Here is a 19,531-nt window from a genome sequence, read left to right as displayed (position 1 = left end):
AACTCCAAAATAACGAATAAGTAGTTTAAACTGGTTGTGCTTGTTGTTGTTGTTAGGTGCCATCAAGTTGGTTCCAACATATCGCAACCCTATGTACAAAAGAACAAAAACACTGCCCAGTCCTGCACTATCCTCACAAACATTGCTATGTTTGAGCCCACTGTTGCAGCCACTGTGAGAATCCATCTCGTTGGGGGTCTTTCCTTTTTTCACTGACCCTCTTCTTTACCAAGCATGATGTCCTTCTCCAGGAACTGGTCCTGAAAACCCGAATCAACACCCCTTCCCGCCCCCCTTCTTTGTCTTGCTAACCACAGACTTGTTTTGAGCAACATTTTTCAGGAAGTCACAACAGGTAGTGGCTCCATCCACTGAACTAGCCCAAGCTACACCTTGAAGCATACGCAGATTGAGGAGATCATGTCCTTCAACCCACCCCGGACCCGACTGTCACCAGAAAGAAAAATATTTCCTAGCCCATGATTTCATCCAATTCCGTTTTAGAAGTGAGGGGTCCCACTACACACACATCCGACAGGAGATGATTTAATATCAGGACCTCTAAGTATGAGCGTGGGAGGGCTAAGGGTGGAGAGTTCCAGGTACCAAACCTAACCCCCAGTGCCAATGGAAACAAAAAGCTCCCCAGCCCCCTTAGACAGGAAGCACATGGCCTATGGTCACTAGACCCCACGTTGCTCCTTGTCTGTGCAGACAATAAATTTCCGCTTTCTGTTTCCCTTGCAACTGGTGGTGTGGCGTCCATCATATTTTGATCGGCTAATAAGACAGGACAAGAACACTTGTTCGGTTACAGTCCCTGCTGATGATATGTCCAAAGTACGTGAGACGAACTCTCGCCATCCTCACTTCCAAGGAGCACTCTGGCTGTATTTCTTTCAACACGAACTTATTCGTTCTTCCGGCAGTCCATGGTGTATTCAATATTCTTCACCGACACCATAATTCAAAGGCATCAATTCCTCTTCCATCTTCCTTATTCATAGTCCAGCCTTCCCATGCATATGAGGTGAATGAAAATACCCTGGCTTGGGTCCAGCCCACTTTGGTCCTCAAGGTGACATCTTTCCTTTTCAAGACTTTAAAGAGGTCTTTTGCAGCAAATTTGCCCAATACAATACGTGTAGTGTAATTTCTTGACTGCTGCTTCCATGGCCGTTGATTGTGGATCCAAGTAAAGTGAAATTTTTGACAACTTCAATCTTTTCTCCATTTATCATGATGCTGCTTATTGGTCCAGTTGTGAAGATTTTGGTTTTCTTTATGTTGAGCCTCATACTGAAGGCTGTGGTCTTTGACCTTCATTGTTAAGTGCTTCAAGTCCTCTTCACTTTGAGCAAGCAAGGTTGTAAAATCTGCACATCACAGGTTGTTAATGAGTGATTATTAACAGTCCTGATCCCACATTCTTCTTCATACAGTCTGGCTTCTTGGATTATTTGCCCGGCATACAGACTGAATAAGTGTGGTGAAGGCATACAACCCCATAGCATTTCCAAGGCCGTAATCTTTACAGAAGTAAACTGCCACATCTTCCTCCTGAAGAGCAGCTGGTGGGTTCGAATCCCTGAACTTTAGGTTAGCAGCCAAGCACTTAACCACTATACCACCCTGGCTCCTCACTGAGCTACTTATTACCCTTCAACTAGAGAATGGTTCATACTGACCAGAATGTCTATTTTATTAATACCTGGTCTTCACTCATCTGTCAGTTTGTCGTACTGTGGTGACTCGTGTGTTGCTGTGATGCTAGAAGCTATGCCACTGATATTTCAAATACCAGCAGGGTCACCCATCGTGGGCAGGTTTCAGCAGAACTTCCAGACAAACACGGACTAGGAAGAAGGACCTGGCAGTCTACTTCTAAAAAACTGGCCAGTGAAAACGTTATGAATAGCACAGGAACACTGTCTGACATAGTGCGGGAAGATGAACCCCTCACGTTGGGAGGCACTCAAAATATGACTGGGGAAGAGCTGCCTCCTCAAAGTAGAGTTGACCTTAATAACAAGAATGAAGTAAAACTTTCAAGACGTTCATTTGCTGATGTGCCACGACTCCAAATGAGAAGAAACAGCTGCAAACATCCATTAGTAATAGGAACATGGAATGAAAGAAGTATGAATCTAGGGAAATTGGAAGTCATCAAAAATGAAACAGAACACCATAAAGATTGATATCCTAGGCATTACTGAGCTGAAATGGACTGGTATTGGCCATTTTGAATCAGACAATCATATGGTCTACCATGCCAGGAATGACAAATTGAAAAGGAATGGTGACGCAGTCATTGTCAAAAAGAATATTTCAAGATCTATCCTGAAGTACAACGCTGTCAGTGATAGAATAATATCCATATGCCTAAAAGAAAGACCAGTTAAATGAGACTATTATTCAAATTTACCCACCAACCACTAAGGCCAAAGATGAAGAAACTGAAGATTTTTACCAATTTCTGCAGTCTGAAATTGATGAAACTACAATCAAGATGTGTTGATAATTACTGCTGATTGGAATGGTGACAAAGAAGATGGATCAACAGTTGGAAAATATGGCCTTGGTAACAGAAACAACAGAGATCACATGTTAAATTTTGCAAGACCAACAACTTCTTCATTGCAAATAGCTTTTTTCAACAACATAAACAGATCCTATATACGTGGTGGCACAGTGGTTAAGAGCTCAGCTGCTAACCAAAAGGTCAGCTGTTCAAATCCACCAGCCACTCCTTGGAAATCCTATGGGGCAGTTCTACTCTGTCCTATGGGGTCACTATGAGTCGGAATTGAGTCAATGGCAACAGGTTTGGTTTTTTCAGTTTTATATACATGGATTTCGCCAGATGGAATAACACAGGAATCAAATCAATTACATCTGTGGAAAGAGACAATGGAGAAGCTCAGTATTATCAGTCAGAACAAGGCCAGGGGCTAACTGCAGAACAGACCATCAATTGCTCTCATGCAAGTTCAAGTTGAGGCCGAAGAAAATTAGAGCAAGTCCATGGGAGCCAAAATACAACCTTCAGTACCTCCCACCTGAATTTAGAGATCATCTCAAGAACAGATGTGACGTATTGAATACTAATGACCAAAGACCAGACAAACTGTGGAATGACATCAAGGACATCATATATGAAGAAGCAAAAGCTCATTAAAAAAGGAAGGAAAAGATGGAGATGGATGTCAGAAGAGACTCTGAAACTTGCTCTTGAACACAGAGTAGCTAAAGCAAATGGAAGAAATGATGAAGTATAAGAGCTGAGAAGAAGATTTCACAGGATGGTTCAAGAAGACAAAGCAAACTATTCTAAAGAAATGTGAAAAGACCTGGATTTAGAAAACCAAAAGAAAAAGTACATGGAAATCAATTTGGCGCTTCCTTAAAAAGCTTTTTTTTTTAAAAAAAGCTAGAAATAGAACTACCATACAATCCAGCAATCCCACTCCTTAGCATATATCCTCGAGAAATAAGAGCCTTTACACAAACAGATATATGCACAACCATGTTCACTGCAGCACTTTACAATACCAAAAAGATGGAAGCACCCAAGGTGCCCATCAATGGATGAATGAATGAATAAATTATGGTATATTCACACAATGGAATACTACACATCGATAAAGAACAGTGATGAATCTGTGAAACATTTCATAACATGGAGGAATCTAGAAGGCATTATGCTGAGTGAAATTAGTCCGTTGCAAAGGGACAAACATTGTATAAGACCTCTATTATAAGAACTCAAGAAAAAGTTTAAACAGAGAAGAAAATATTCTTTGATGGTTATGAGATGGGGAGAGAGGGCGGGAAGAAGAGGGGTATTCACTAATTACACAGTAGATAAGAACTACTTTAGGTGAAGGGAAAGACAACACGCAATACAGGAGAGGTCAGCACAACCGGACAAAACCAAAAGCAAAGAAGTTTTCTGAATTAATTGAATGCTTTGAAGGCCAGCATAGCAGGGGCGGGGGTTTGGGGACCATGGTTTCAGGGGGCATCTAAGTCAATTGTCATAATAAAATCTATTAAGAAAACATCATGCATTCCACTTAGGAGAGTGACGTCTGGGGTCTTAAATGCTAGCAAGCAGCCAGCTAGGATGCATCAGTTGATCTCAACCCACATGGATCAAAGGAGAATGAAGAACACCAAAGACACAAGGTAATTATGAGCCCAAGACACAGAAAAGGCCATATAAACCAGAGACTACATCAGCCTGAGACCAGAAGAACTAGATGGTGCCTGCCTACAACCGATGACTGCCCTGACAGGGAACACAACAGAGAACCCTCGAGGGAGCAGGAGAGCTGTGGGACGCAGACCCCAAATTCTCGTAAGAAGACCAGACTTAATGGTCTGACTGAGACTAGAAGGGCCCCAGTGGTCATGGCCCCCAGACCTTCTGTTAGCCCAGGACAGGAACCATTCCCAAAGCCAACTCTTCAGACAGGGATTGGACTGGACAATGGGATAGAAAAAGATGCTGGTGAAGAATGAGCTTCTTGGATCAAGCAGATACTTGAGACTATGTTGGCATCTCCTATCTGGAGGGGAGATGAGAGGGCAGAGGGGGTCAGAAGCTGGCAGAATGGACACAAAAAGAGAGAGTGGAGGGAAGGAGCAGACTGTCTCATAAGGGGGAGAGCAATTAGGAGTATATAGCAAGGTATATACAAATTTTTGTATGAGACACTGACTTGATTTGTAAACTTTCACTTAAAGCACAATAAAAATTAAAAAGGAAAAAGTACAAGCTCAGCATTTCTCAAGCTGAAAGATTTGAAGGAAAAACTCAAGCCTCAAGTTACAATATTAAAGGCTTCTACAGGGAAAACACTAAACGACACAAGAAGCATCAAAAGAAGATGGAAAGATTACAGAGTCACTGTACCAAAAAGAACTGGTCGACATTCAACCATTTCACAGGAGGTGGCATATGATCGAGAACTAATGGTACTGAAGGAAGAAGTCCAAGCTGCACTGAAGGCACTGGCAAAAAACGAGGCTCCATAATTGACGGAATACCAGTTGAGATGTTTCAGCAAACGGATGCAAAGCTGAAGGTGCTCATTTGTCTATGCCAAGAAATTTGGAAGAGAGCTATCTGGCCAACCGACTGGAAGAGATCCATATTTGTGCCCGCTCCAAAGAAAGGTGATCCAACAGAATGTGGAGCTTATTGAACAATATCATTAATATTGCACACAAATGAAATTTTGCTGAAGGTCATTCAAAAGCAGTTGCAGCAGTAGATCGACAGGGAACTGCCAGAAATTCAAGCTGGTTTCAAAAGAGGATGTGGAGTGAGGAATATCACTGCTGATCTCAGATGGATCTTGGCTGAAACCAGAGAACACCAGAAAGATGTTTGCCTGTGTTTTATTGACCACGCAAAGGCATTGGACTGTGTGGATCATAACAAATTATGGATAACACTGCAAAGAATACACTTAATTGTGCTCAACTGTAACCTGTACATAAACCAAGAGGCAGTCGTTCCAACAGAACAAGGGGATAGCGTGTGGTTTAAAATCAGGAAAGGTGTACATCAGGGTTGTATCCTTTCACCATACTTAATCAATCTGTATGCTGAGCAAATAATCTGAGAAGCTGGACTATATGAAGAACATGGCATCAGGTCTGAAGAAAGACTCGTTAACAGCCTGCAATATGCACATGATACAACCTTGCTTGCTGAAAGCAAAGAGGACTTGAAGCACTTACTGATGAAAATCAAAGACTACAGCCTTCAGTATGGATTACACCTCAACATAAAGAAAAAAAAATCTTCACAACCGGACCAATAAGCAACATCATGATGAACAGAGAAATCATGAAGACTTGGATCAACACCCATGGGAACAGCAGTCAGGAAATCAACATATTGCACTGGGCAAATCTGCTACAAAAGACCTCTTTAAAGTGTTTAAAAAGCAAAGATGTCACTTTGAGGACTAAGGTGCGCCTGACCCAAGCATGGTGTCTTCCATCGCCTCGTATGTATGCAAAAGCTGGACAATGAATTAGAAAGACCAAAGAAGAATTGATGCTTATGAATTACGGTGTAGGTGAAGAATACTGAATATACCATGGACTGCCAGAAGAATGGAGCCCTGGTGGTGCAGTGGTTAAGAGCTACGGCTGCAAACCAAAAGGTCGGCAGGTTGAATCTACCAGCTGCTCCTTGGAAACCCTATGTGGCAGTTAAACTCTTTCCTACAGGGTCGCTATGAGTCAGAATTGACTCGATGACAATGGGTTTGAGCCAGAAGAATGAACAAATCTGTCCTGGAAAAAGTATATTCAGAATTTTCCTTAGGATCAAAGACTGTGAGACTTTGTCTCATGTACTTTGGACATGTTATCAGGGAGGACCAGTCCCTGGAGGACACCACACTTGCTTAAACAGAGGGTCAGCGAAAAAGAGGAAGACCCTCGACAAGATGGATTGACAAAATGTCTGCAACAATGGGCTCCAGCACAACAACAATTGTGAGGATGGCACAGGACCAGGCAGTGTTTCACTCACTTGTACGTAGGGCTGCTATGAATCAGAAACAGCTCAACAGCACCTAACAACAACAGCCTTCAGGTTTCCGAGTCTATGTAATACTGAGTCATATGTCAGATTCCTTAGGCCTTGCCGGGATCTGAAGTGAGTCCTATGGGGCACACTGGCCCTGATGTGCTCTTGCAGCACTTTGCTGGTCATTACTCTGGCCCTTTAAGGTGCATTCCCCTTGCTAAAATATACATTCCTCAAAGACACAGCCTGTGCTACGTTCATCTTTGTATCTTCAGCACTTAGCACAGACCTGAACTAGAGTGAGTTTTCCATAAATACTTGATGGATGAAAAACTAGGGAAGAAACTGGTTACAGTTCTAACTTCACTGCTTTCACCAACAAACAAACAAACAAATGCTAACTTTCCAAATTACTCATACAAGAGCTTGAAGTCATAACTTTTTACTGTTTCATCAGTTTCAGAAAAGATTCACTCATTCATTCAATAAGTAATTTTCAGCACCTACTACGTACAGGCATTGTCCTGGATGCCAGGGATATAACAGCAAACAGAACGCACAGCACGTCCCCCCACAAAAACGTTTAATCTGAATCTAGCTGTGTAGGAAAAAAAAAAACAACAACAACAAATTAAGGGGCATTCTGCAAACAGTGACATCAAAAATGCCCATGTCATGAAAAACAAAATAGAGAATTGCTGTGGGTTAAAGGAGATTAAGCAGACAGTAAAACATGTTGTGTGATCATCAATTAGAACTGAAAATTTAAAAAGTAGCTTTACAGGGCAATACTGGGACAAGTAGAGAAACCTGAATACAGACTGCATATTGAATAACAGAATTATTTCAATAATAAATGTCCCAAATGTGATCACTGTGTTGTAAAAGTCCTTATTCTCAGCAGATGTGCATCTAGTATTTAGGGGTGAAGTGCCATGATGTCTACAACTTAAACGGTTCAGGTGCAATTTACTCCCAACTACTTCAAGGAAAAAAAAAACATTAGACACACACATACACACACATGCAGAGAAAGAGAGAGAGAAACCAAACGTGGCAACACACCGATGATGATGAATCTAGGGTGAATGTATATGAGCAGTCACCGCTATTATTCTGGCAACGTTCCTAAACATCTGAAGTTTTTCAAAATACAAAGTTTGAGAGAAAGAAAGAAAAAAAAAAAGAGGTGATGACAGAAGGTGGATGGTGATGTAAAAAGAGGGACACTGGATGACCTAACAGACTAGGTCATTGCAAGGCCTATAAATCCCCTCACCGTTCCCTTAAATTCCCTGGCACCCAACGCAAGAAATTCCGGTCAAAAGTGGATTTAAGCATAAATCAGGCTAAAATAAAAAGGAAGCTTTTTATGTGATAGGCTCATTATTTCAAAATGCATTCCTTCATATTAAAGGTTTTTTTTTTTTTCTTTTAAGCAAAATAGTATCCTTTTCTAAGACGATACTTTTTTCCTTGTGGGTAAAGAACAGACTACAATTGCCTTAATTGTCCAACATCATTTCAGGAACCAAGGACCAAGGCTGAGCGTCCTAATTTTTTCTGAATTAAGTAATCTTGTGAGCAGAAAGGTAAAAATGAGCACAACTCAATATATTCAGGTCATGAACTCAAAATAGCACGCCCAAAGATCGCTGAAAGGTCAATTTTCATCTTTCTATTTTTCTTTTCATACGGCCCAGTGCAATATTTCAGAACTTTAACAAAATCAGAAATGCAAAAAATAAAATAAGTATGAAGACTCTGTCAAATTTTTGATTTCTAAAAACCTACGCTGCCCCAGCACTGTTTCCTCAGCAGGTCCCCAGGTGAGGAAACAACATAAACACAGATTTTTATTTGTTATCCGTTTACGGAGCACTGGTGGCGCAGTGGTTAAGATCTCGGCTGCTAACCAAGAGGTCAGCAGTTCGAATCCACCAGCTGCTCCTTGGAAACCCTACAGGGCAGTTCTACTCTGTCTTATAGGGTCACCATGAGTCGGAATGCACCATCTTTCCTGAATTAGGGCAAGTTTAGAAAGCTGTAAGGAACACATAGCCAAAACAAGAAAGCTTCTCCTAAGTTGGAACAGAAGGGAAGAAAAGGGCTCTAAACCACCCCAGACCAAGGAGCACCGACCCACCTCTGGAAGAAGGCGCTGTCCGCGGCAGTCAGGAGGCCCTTCACGTAGCCGCCTTTGTAGTGGTTGATTCTGCTGCTGCAAGGCAGCTGCTTTGGCCTGAAGCAGAACCAGGGCTCCCCACTGTAGAGATCTGTGAAGTTACACAAGGGCAGGCTCCCAGGAAGACAGACGTTACACTCAGTAGTTTCCGAAATTCTTCCTGAACGGAAGAGACTCTTGAAATAGACCCTGTCTGGTCTCTCTTCCTGCAGCTGCTGAAGAACTCTGATCCCTTCACTGGGGTGGACCAGAGATACAGACACAGTAACTTGGCCTGGCCAGAGCAAAGTAAAGAAGATCTTGTAAAACCCATTCTGGTAGTCTACCACTCTGCCCACAGCCCCGGCCTGCAGCTTGGGAGAGTGGATTCTGGCCTGCAGGTAGTCACCACCATACTGCTTGGGCTTTCTTTGAAAATCCTGTACACGAACCAGCACCTCCAGCTGGCTGCCCACCTTGAAGAAGGATCCAGAGTTCAAGATGACAAAGTAGCTGGAAGAAGGGTCAGTGCTCTTAACAAACGGGACTGGGCCCAGGCCAGGCACCTGCCATTGCAAGGCCGCCAGCAAGGAGTCCTCCTCCGTGCGCTCCCGGCTAGACAGGGTCTGGTGCTCATAGCCACAGTAGGGGTTCCGGCTAATTCCTGTCACCTGGGGGGAAAGAAACTGTCCAGTGTTGTCGATGAATGTGGCTGAGACAGCCTCATGGTCCAAGTGCTGAAAGAAAGACACAAACAACAGAGACAACAGCTATGACAAATCTCTTTACGTCGGGCCAAGCAAATTTCTGCCTCATTTAAACATTAATAAAACCACTTGGGAAATAATATCATTTCAAAAACCAGAGCTCACAAGTTTTACAGGGTTATCTTGCTGTGATACAATAAAATCAGGATGGGAAGAAACGAAGCTGAGGGACATTCTAGAGACGACTGATACCAGGGGATGCTGCTGTCCTGCTGAATATTTGGGTCATAACAGAAGCAGAAAGGTAAACCGCGGAAACGATTTTACATATCCAACTGGTGTAATCTTTTCTTATGTAGAGGAAGGAATTCAAACCCAGTAACTCGTGGAAGATCATCCAGTTGGTCAGTTAGGCCCAGATCTTCTGACATGCAAGCTAAGCGACAGCGATTACTGCAGTGAAATTACCTAACTAGCAATGCTTTCTGATTTATCCAAGAATAAATTGTCCTTCTGAAAGATTTCTTCTTAGAAATGGCTTGTGGAGTAATTATTTAAAACCCCGTATGAATAATATCCGACATAAAGGTAATTGCCAAAACGTGCAGATGACTCATATCCTGACTTTCCTCTTTATCATTCTGACACCAGCCTGCCATGTGGCACTTTCTCTCTGACCCTAACCACCCAGAGTTGGGTCTTCACAGGTTAGGACTCTATCCTTTCAGGCCCTGCCAAATGGGCAAACACCAGCCTCTCTGCTGGTTCTCACTGCCACCACCACCTGCCTGCCCCCATGGGTTCAATAATTCACTAGAACGTCTCACAGAACTCAAGGAAACTATCACCTATACTAACAGCTACCCATTGATTATAACCAGAAAGGATACAAGTGCAGAGACACATCAGCCAAGGTCTGGGGGAGTTTCCGGCACAGGCCTCCACTGTCCCCAGGGACGTGCATGGATGTTCTCACAGATCCAGGAGTCCTCAAAGAGTGCTCCAAGGTCCTGGGTCCCCTAGTCATTGGGACCTCAATGACTGTGCATGATTTGGGCCTTAATGCATAGATATGATTAATCCAATCAATGAACATGAATGGCTGCACAAGGCCCCCTCTCTTTCCAAGGTTAGTTGGCCAACTGTAGGCACTGTGTAGCCCCTACTAGCCCCGCTATTTTGGAAAGCAAAGGCATCTTGACTGCTCAGGTTATTTTCAGAAACCAGACTCAGGGGGCCAAACCAAGTTCTTTGTCCCACAAACCCAATGTTCACTTCTACCACTGATTCATTTCCTTGTACCATAATTTAACTTTCATAACGTGAAGGTCACTGCTAGGCACAATGGGGAATACAGATGAGTAGGATCTAATTAATCCCTCTCTCCAAAGAATGCAATAGCAACGTCAGCTCCACCAAGCTCCTGGAAAGCAGTGGGCATTAATTAGTAAGGCATTTTAACATTTAAAACCATCTTCCTAGATGGCTGCTTACTTCTTAGAAATCTGCTTTATTATGCTAGAGCAACACATGTGGGGAGACTTTTCTTCTGGTATTATTGGAATCACCAGACTTGTACCTTACGACACATAATCTCTGTGCATGAAGAAAAGTATCCTTCCCCCTACTCCCAGAGGAAGCAAAATACAGCCCTTCTGACAGGGCTTTTTTGAAACAGTGTCCAAAAGACCCTGTGGAGCATACAGCAGTAGGCAGTCACCTTCCAGAGCACTGGAAGAAAATGGGTACTCAGCAAATTTGAAAATACGGGACAATCTACCTGAAACACAGGCTTGTGGTGACTGTAAAGTTCACCTTGGGGGATCATCCAGAGAGAAGCTGTCACCCTGAGGGGTCTGTGCGGCTGCTGACTGGGACAAGCTGTCTGAATTAGAAAGCTGAGGATGGCAAAAACAAGGGGTGGTTACACAAAAGAGTCTGTAATCAAAAGGCACGAAGCTGACCTCCAAGCCGCAGGTGTGGATCTGCTCTCCAATGGAAAGAATCACGGTACTGTGCTTTGGCGTGATTTGCAACAGGGATACAGGCAATGGTGATTTATGATTTCCCTAAAATAACCTGAATAAGGCAGCTAATAAATAAAAATAGAGGGCTTTCTTTAAAGTCAGATCTAGATTTGCTTCTATGCTCCTCTACCTTATCCCCGATACACACCTCAGGGATGGAGTGATGGAATAAGTGGAGGGGAAAGTTCTCTCTTTTGCACAAAACATTTTGTAATTTTTTTTTTCTAAGCAGATGGGTTAAAGTTTGATATTTAAAGTTCATCAAAGTCACTTCAGGACCTGAACTCATGGATAAATCTTATCACTAAAAGTGAAATGAGCAGACATTGTATGCCTAAGGGTACCATGTAAGGAAGTACACAGCATTACACTGTCCAAGAAAATCTGAACCTGGATCTAATCAAATCTTTTGCTCTAACGATCACAGCAAATACAAATGACACAAACCTCGAGAAAGCAATCGCCCAAATCCAGAATGTGGAACATTCTATAGTTCCACATATAGGACCAGGTTTGTCCAATAATCAAGGGGACAAAAATTCTAAAAAGGAATGTGTATTCTTATAGAAAAAGAAAAACTTAAGAGACACAACAAGCAAAAGCCATGAGTGGACATTGTTTAGATCCTGATTCAAGCAAAACAACTGTAAAAAGTTATCTTTGAAATATTCAGAGAAATGTGAAATGGACCAGGCATTAAATGATACAAAGGAATTGTTAATTTTGTTAGATATGGCAATGTCATAGTGATTATATTTTAAAATGTTAGAAGTTAGAGATCTATACAGAGGTAGTTATGGGAAAAATTATATTACATCTGGGATTTGCTTTAAAACACTCCAACAAATAACCAAATAAATAAACAAACAAATGTGAAGGGCTTCGTATTGAAACCCTACTGGCAATATGGCAGCATGATCATTTTTGAAGCTGGATGATAGGATACAACTGGGGCTCATTCTGCAAACATCTGTGAATGCTTGTAACTTTTCATGATAAAAAAAGTTTTAGAAGTCCCCAGAACAACCAGACATGAGGCAATATGAGGTACGAAATAGGAAATTATGAAATATTCTTACCAAAAAATGCTTAACCTAAATCTAATCAAGCATTTACAAAAAATATATAGTTTAGAGGAGCAAGTTAAATAATACCATGATAATAAAACCAAAAAAAAAACCTATTGTCATCAAGTCGATTCCAACTCACAGCCACCCTATAGGACAGAGTAGAAATGCCACACAGGGTTTCCAAGGAACAGCTGGTGGATTCAAGCTGCTGACCTTCTGCTGAACAGCCAGGCTCTTAACCACTGCGACACTAGGGCTCCTCACCATGATAATTAAAAAAAATTAAACCCATTGTCATCGAGTTGATTCCAACTCATAGTGACACTATAAGAGAGAGCAGAGCCACCCCACAGAGTCTCCGAGGAGCGCCTGGTGGTCTTGAACTCCCAGCCTTTTGGTTGGCAGCCCTAGCTCTTAGCCACTACGCCACAAGGTTTCCCACCATGATAACAGTGCCTGACAAATCCACAATGTGGAACATTATATAAGACAATTGGCCTGATTATCCAAAAAAAAAGTCAATGTCATGAAAAATGAAAGGTGGTAAGCTTCTTAAATTAAGAGATTAAAGGTCTTGTTTCCAAAAAACAGCTATAAATATATTTTGGTGACAGCTGAGGAAATATGAATATGGCCTTTGTATTGGATGACATTAGAGAATTGTTAACTTTCTTAGATGTGATCATGGGATTGTGGTCATGCAGGCGAATAATTATTTTAGGAGATGCATGCTAAAGTGCTTAAAAGAGTAAAGTATCCGAATGTTTGCCACTTCCTAATGATTCAGCAAAGAAAGTATTATCAAGGAGTAACGGAGACGTAGCAAAACATCAACAACTGTTGATTCTGGGTGGTGGGTTATGGTTGTTCATTGCACTATGCATTCAACTTTTCTACACTTTTGAAAATACTCATAATAAATTGGAAACAACAAAGTGATAGCTGTATCAAAATAGCTACATCGAACAGCTGCACCAAACCACTCATGGTGGCAAGGAACTACTGGTGTCATGACTTAGAGGACAACCTGGCAAAATCCATCAAAATTTTAAATAACCCATAAGTTTAATTTTTATTTTGAAAAAATTTCAAACTCTCAGATACTACAAGAATAGCACAAATAACAGCCATATACCCTTTACCCAGATTCACCAGTTATCACTATTTTGCCACATTTACTTTTTTATTCTCTTTCTCTCCATACGTATTATTTTCCTGAACCACTTGGCAGTAGATTGCCTACATATATCGTGACCCTTTAGCCTTTGATTCTTCAACGTATACTCCCAAAGAACAAGAATATTCTTTTAAATAACCACAGTAGAGTTAACAAATTCAGGAAATCTGTCACTGTTATACTTCTGCTGCTGTCAAATCAATTCTGACTCACTTTCATCTAATCTAGAGTCTGTATTCCAATTTTGTCAATCGTCCCAATAATATCTTTCATAACAAATTTTTTCCAGTAAAGATCTAGTACAGGGTCATGTGTTATATTTACTTGTCACATCTCATTAGTCTTCTTTCAATCTAGGAGTGGAATCCACCAATCTATGTTTTAAAAAGCCTTCCAGTAAATAAATTGTGGTATATTCACACAATGGGATACTATGCATGGATAAAGAACAGTGACGAATCTGTGAAACATTTCATAACATGGAGGAACCTGGAAGGCATTATGCTGAGTGAAATTAGTCAGAGGCAAAAGGACAAATATTGTATAAGACCACTATTATAAGATCTTGAGAAATAGTATAAACTGAGAAGAACACATTCTTTTGTGGTTACGAGAGGGAGGAGGGAGGGAGGGTGGGAGAGGGTTATTTACTGATTAGTTAGTAGATAAGAACTACTTTAGGTGAAGGGAAGGACAATATTCAATACAGGGAAGGTCAGCTCAACTGGACTGGACCAAAAGCAAAGAAGTTTCCGGAATAAACTGAATGCTTCAAAGGTCAGCAGAGCAAGGGCGGGGGTTTGGGGACTATGGCTTCAGGGGACATCTAAGTCAATTGGCAAAATAAATTCTATTAAGAAATCATTCTGCATCCCACTTTGAGGTGTGGCATCTGGGGTCTTAAATGCTAACAAGCGGCCATCTAAGATGCATTAATTGGTATCAACCCACCTGGATCAAAGGAGGATGAAGAACACCAAGGTCACAAGATAATTATGAGCCCAAGAGACAGAAAGGGCCACATGAACTAGAGACTTACATCATCCTGAGACCAGAAGAAGTAGATGGTGCCCGGCCACAACCAATGACTGCCCTGACAGGGAGCACAACAGAGAACCCCTGAGGGAGCAGAAGAACAGTGGGATGCAGGCCCCAAATTCTCATAAAAAGACCAGACTTAATGGTCTGACTGAGAATAGAAGAATCCCGGTGGTCATGGTCCCCAAACCTTCTGTTGGCCCAGGATAGGAACCATTCTCGAAGACAACTCATCAGACGTGGAATGGACTGGACAATGGGTTGGAGAGAGATGCTGATGAGGAGTGAGCTACTTGTATCAGGTGGACACTTGAGACTGTTGGCATCTCCTGTCTGGAGGGGAGATGGGAGGGTAGAGGGGGTTAGAAACTGGCAAAACAGTCACGAAAGGAGAGACTGGAAGGAGGGAGCAGGCTGACTCATTAGGGGGAGAGTAAATGGGAGTATGTAGTAAGGTGTATATAAGTTCATATGTGTGTGTAAGACTGACTTGATTTGTAAACTTTTACTTAAAGCACAATAAAAATTATTAAAAAAAAAAAAAAGCCCCTCCAGGTGATTCTGATGTACATTAAAGTTCTGATATAAAGGATGTTATAAGCACTTTTTCTATTTGTAAAAGAGAAAAATAATAATACTGGAGACACCCTAAATGTCAATGCAGGAAAGGTCCTACAAAGTCTAAGAGCATGTGACTGTGACATCCAGGACACCTAGGTGATCAACCCTTATTATAGACCTGCAGCTCTGGATTCGGGAACGTGTACTTGGACCAAGTTGAGTCAGCCTGGAAGAGGTGTACTCTACTTATGTTATATACCTTATAACACCAAGTATGCTGAAATATACTTGGCTCAGATAAGGTGGTCCCCAACACATAGCCAGAATAGCCTATCTGCAGAACTTCTCTGAACTAATACATAAGGCAGGGCCCAGTGAGAGACTGCCAAGCTTCCAGAATGTCTCTGGGACCCTAATTCACTCAGACATCACTGCCTATAACTGAGGGCTGAAATCTAAAAGCTTCTACCTCCATTCATCCTGACTGAACTGACTTTCTTCCCTACCCTTTATATAAGCACACCTTTATTGATTTATCCTGGTGGTGTCTGTGTCTAGTCTATCAGAAAATATGAGCACACTACTGACTTGTCAGTATGGTAATCAACCTCAGCTCATTGCCATTGAGCTGATTCCAACTCACAGCAACCCTACAGGACAGAGTAGACCTGCCCCCTAGTTTCCAAGAAGTGCCTGGTGGATTCAAACTGCTGACCATTTGGTTAGAAGCCATAGCTGTTACCCACTACGCCACTAGGGTTTCCAGTCCAACAATAGGGACTGGTTAAATAAGTTATGGAAGAATGATATATTGTGGTTGTCATTATGGTTGTTGTTAGTTGCCATCAAGTCGATTCCAGCTCACAGTGACCCAACCGTGCAGGGTAGAGCTGCTCCATAGGGTTCTCAAGGCTGTGATCTTTCAGAAGCAGATTGCCAGGCCCATCTCCTGAGGAACCTCTGGGTAGGTTCAAATACCCAACCTTTTGGCTAGTAATCAAGCACTTAACCAGCTGCACCACCTAGGGACTCATTTTTCATTTTTACTCCCTGTTATTTTCTAATTCCTCCCCATTATTAACTTACTCTACAAATCTTAATGGAAACCAGACAGGCTGATCCTGTTCTCACATTCTTCCCACTTCTCAGTTCTTTACCAACAGATCTCTAACAAGTCCTTCCTGGAATATACCAGATGTTTCTTATTTTATTCCTTTCTCAGCGAATGTTACTCGTCAGTATCAAGGCTTCTCCTGGGACCTAGCCTTTCTCTAAAATGAATGGAAGATTTCTGACTTACTTTTTCCAAGGCGTCCGACATAAACTGTCACCAAGTAAAACACATGTTGCTACAATGATCTTTCCCCAACTGCTTAATACAGCAAAAACCATTCACTGCAGCTGAGAGAACAGCAGTTAAATGACTGAGCTATTTATTGGAAAGCTAAGCTCAAAGATCTATCTTGTTGAAAACCTTTCTAGGATGCACTGAGACTATTTTTGCTACTTAACTGGTAGTCAAGGAACCATAACAGACAGTTTACTTATTAAGCATCTTCTAGGGCTTTATGGTCGTCATTCTGGAAATCAGATCTCCACACATCCAGCTGCAGATACAGAGTCTGGAGGAGAATGGAAACTCAGGATAACCCCTCCAAGTTGGTGTGTTTCTCATTTTCCACAGAACTCTTTCAAAGCACTGACAAAAATAATGGCAAATAATTTCAACTAAGAGATTCTGGCTAACTGAGGCTTTAACACACCATTATTGATACTAAACAACAAACATCACATCCCATTAAGTATCATGATAAAAAAAAAAACTTTTCAGAAAAAATTGACACCTGCTAAGTGGCCTTATGGAGCCCTGGTGGCACAGCGGTGAAAGCACTTGGCTGCGCAGCAGTTCTAGCCCACCAGCTGCTCTGCAGGAGAAAGGTGTGACAGTCTGCTCCCATAAAGATTTACAGCCTTGGAAACCCTGCAGGGCAGTTCTACTCTGTCCTATATGGCCGCTATGAGTTGGAATAACTCGATGGCAATGTTTTTTTTTTTTTTAGTGGCCTTATCTTAAATGTTTGAATTCAACAAAACTGACGCCTACTTATATAGGGGGAAAAAACAAAAGAAAAACAATTACATTTTTAAAGAAGAAAGGTTAAAAAAAATCTTAAGCAATTAGGAGTTTCTGTAATATCTAGAAGCATCATTGACAAGTTCCTGGGTACAGGCACTGTCATTGTGGAATTGGCATCTTTAGCAAACCACGTAAGGGCAGTTTAACCAAAGAAAACAGGAAATACCCAGCTTTCATGCTTTAAGGCATTTCTAGTAGGAGATCTTTAACAGAAGCACTTTGCATTCTTCAAAATGCCTTACAAATGTAACTACTGGCTCACAAAAAATATCTGCAGGACCTTGGTGTTCCCATTTCACAATGAGATTAGATGTTCTGCTAAAATCACAAAGTGAGTCAAACAGGAGGAATGAAAAAATATATGGCTTAGCTTTAGAACATCTTGTGCTAATAAAAGCCAATAAGCAAAGAAATGCCATAATTAAGATGGGACTTTAACCTGAGAAGTACCACAAGCCAACAAAATTAAAAGGATGGCACCCTTTTGTACAGAAACTGCTATATAAATTTTGATGACATACGAGTTCATGCAGATGGCAGAAGGGTACTACTAAGTATTTTCTTAGCAGCAGACACTTGTGAAGGGTGCAATAACTCACAGTCCCTGACCTTGAGTGCTATACAGTAGTTTCAAAACAGATTCATCATCAGCTCCTTCTCCTGAAATTTCTTTCAGCTTTTTGCCAGGTGTCAGCTAAAAAGTCCCCTCCTTGGGGAGGGGTGGGGATGGAAAAACACCAAATAGACAATAGATAAGTGGTAACTTTGGTGAAGGGTAAGACAGTACAAAATACTTGGAAAGCCAGCACAGCTTATGCAAGGAAAGGTAATGGAAGCTCCACAGACATATCCAAACTCCCTGAGGGTCTGAATTGCTGGGCTGAGAGCTGTGGGGACCATGGTCTCGGGTAACATCTAGCTCAATTGGCACGACATAGTTCATAAAGAAAATGTTTCACATTTTACATTGGTGAGTAGCATCTGGGGTCTTAAAAGCCTGTGCACGGTCATCTAGGATACTCCAATGGTTTCACCCCTTTAGGAGCAAGGAAGAATGAAGAAAACTAAACACACAAGGGAAAGATTAGTCCAAAGGACTAAGAGACCACATCTACCATCGCCTCCACCAGACTGAGTCCAGTACAACTAGATGGTGCCCAGCTACCACCATTGCCTGCTCTGACAGGGATCACAATAGAGGGTCCCCAACAGAGCTGGAGAAAAATGTAGAACAAAATTCTAACTCAAAAACAAAAGACCAGACTTGCTGGCCTGACAGAGACTAGAAAAACCCTGAGGGTATGGCCCCTAGACACCCTTCCTTTCAGCTCAGTAATGACGTCACACCTGAAGTTCACCCTTCAGCCAAAAATTGGACAGGTCCATAAAACAAAATAAGACTAAAGGGGCACACCAGCCCAGGGGCAGGGACTAGGAGGCAGGAAGGAACAGGGAACCCAAGGCTGAGAAGGGAGAGTGTTGACATGTCGTGGGGTTGTTAACCAATGTCATAGAACAATGTGTGTACTATTTAATGAGAAACTAGTTTGTTCTATAAACTTTCATCTAAAGTACAATAAAAATAAATAAATAAAAAGTCCCCTCCTTCAATAGGGTTTCCTTCTTCACCCTAAAGTAGCTCCCTTTCCTTTCTTTATAGCTCTTTTCACACACTCTAATTATCATTTATTGTTATATCAGATGATTACGACTATCAGTATTTTTTCTCCCATGTGCACTTAGAACATGAGCTCCGTCAGTTAAGAAATCAAGTCTATCTCCTTTACCGCTCATTAGCACCAACCCCCACCACCAGCACCCTCAGCGACTAACACAGCATATAACCACAGCAGGCATCAAATACTTACTAAATCAATGAAAACAAGAACTGTGACCAGGATAAGTGTCCTGATGACCAACACTGTCCCAGGCGAGTTAGCCTCAAATCCCTAGATTTGGCTCCCTTAGTCATAAAGAAGTGTGCTGGGTACTCACCTCTACCTGAGTAACATTGATGACTAGCGCCACCACCACCAACACTGCAAATAGGCAGCAGAAGAGCCGTAGTTTGAAGAAATTGGTCCACATTGTCTGGCT

At 41.8% G+C, this 19,531-nt stretch overlaps 1 protein-coding gene across 2 annotated transcripts in view; it reads right to left on the bottom strand.

Moving 5' to 3' along the window:
* The window catches only part of NXPE3 (neurexophilin and PC-esterase domain family member 3), a 36,300-nt gene extending 16,778 nt beyond the window's left edge, over window positions 1-19,522 (bottom strand). For both annotated transcript variants that reach the window (XM_049857957.1, XM_049857956.1), the window contains exons 1-2: window positions 19,430-19,522; window positions 8,700-9,454 (exon numbers count right to left, since the gene is read on the bottom strand). In XM_049857957.1, coding sequence (XP_049713914.1) covers window positions 8,700-9,454; window positions 19,430-19,522 — 848 coding nt within the window. The remainder of the gene's footprint in view (window positions 1-8,699; window positions 9,455-19,429) is intronic.
* Window positions 19,523-19,531: the final 9 nt, after the last annotated feature.

The sequence above is a fragment of the Elephas maximus genome, chromosome 18 (assembly GCF_024166365.1).
Source record: "Elephas maximus indicus isolate mEleMax1 chromosome 18, mEleMax1 primary haplotype, whole genome shotgun sequence".
In the NCBI taxonomy this organism is placed as follows: domain Eukaryota; kingdom Metazoa; phylum Chordata; class Mammalia; order Proboscidea; family Elephantidae; genus Elephas; species Elephas maximus.
The sequence above is the reverse complement of the archived record's forward strand: the minus strand, read 5'-3'. Positions and strand labels throughout refer to the sequence as shown.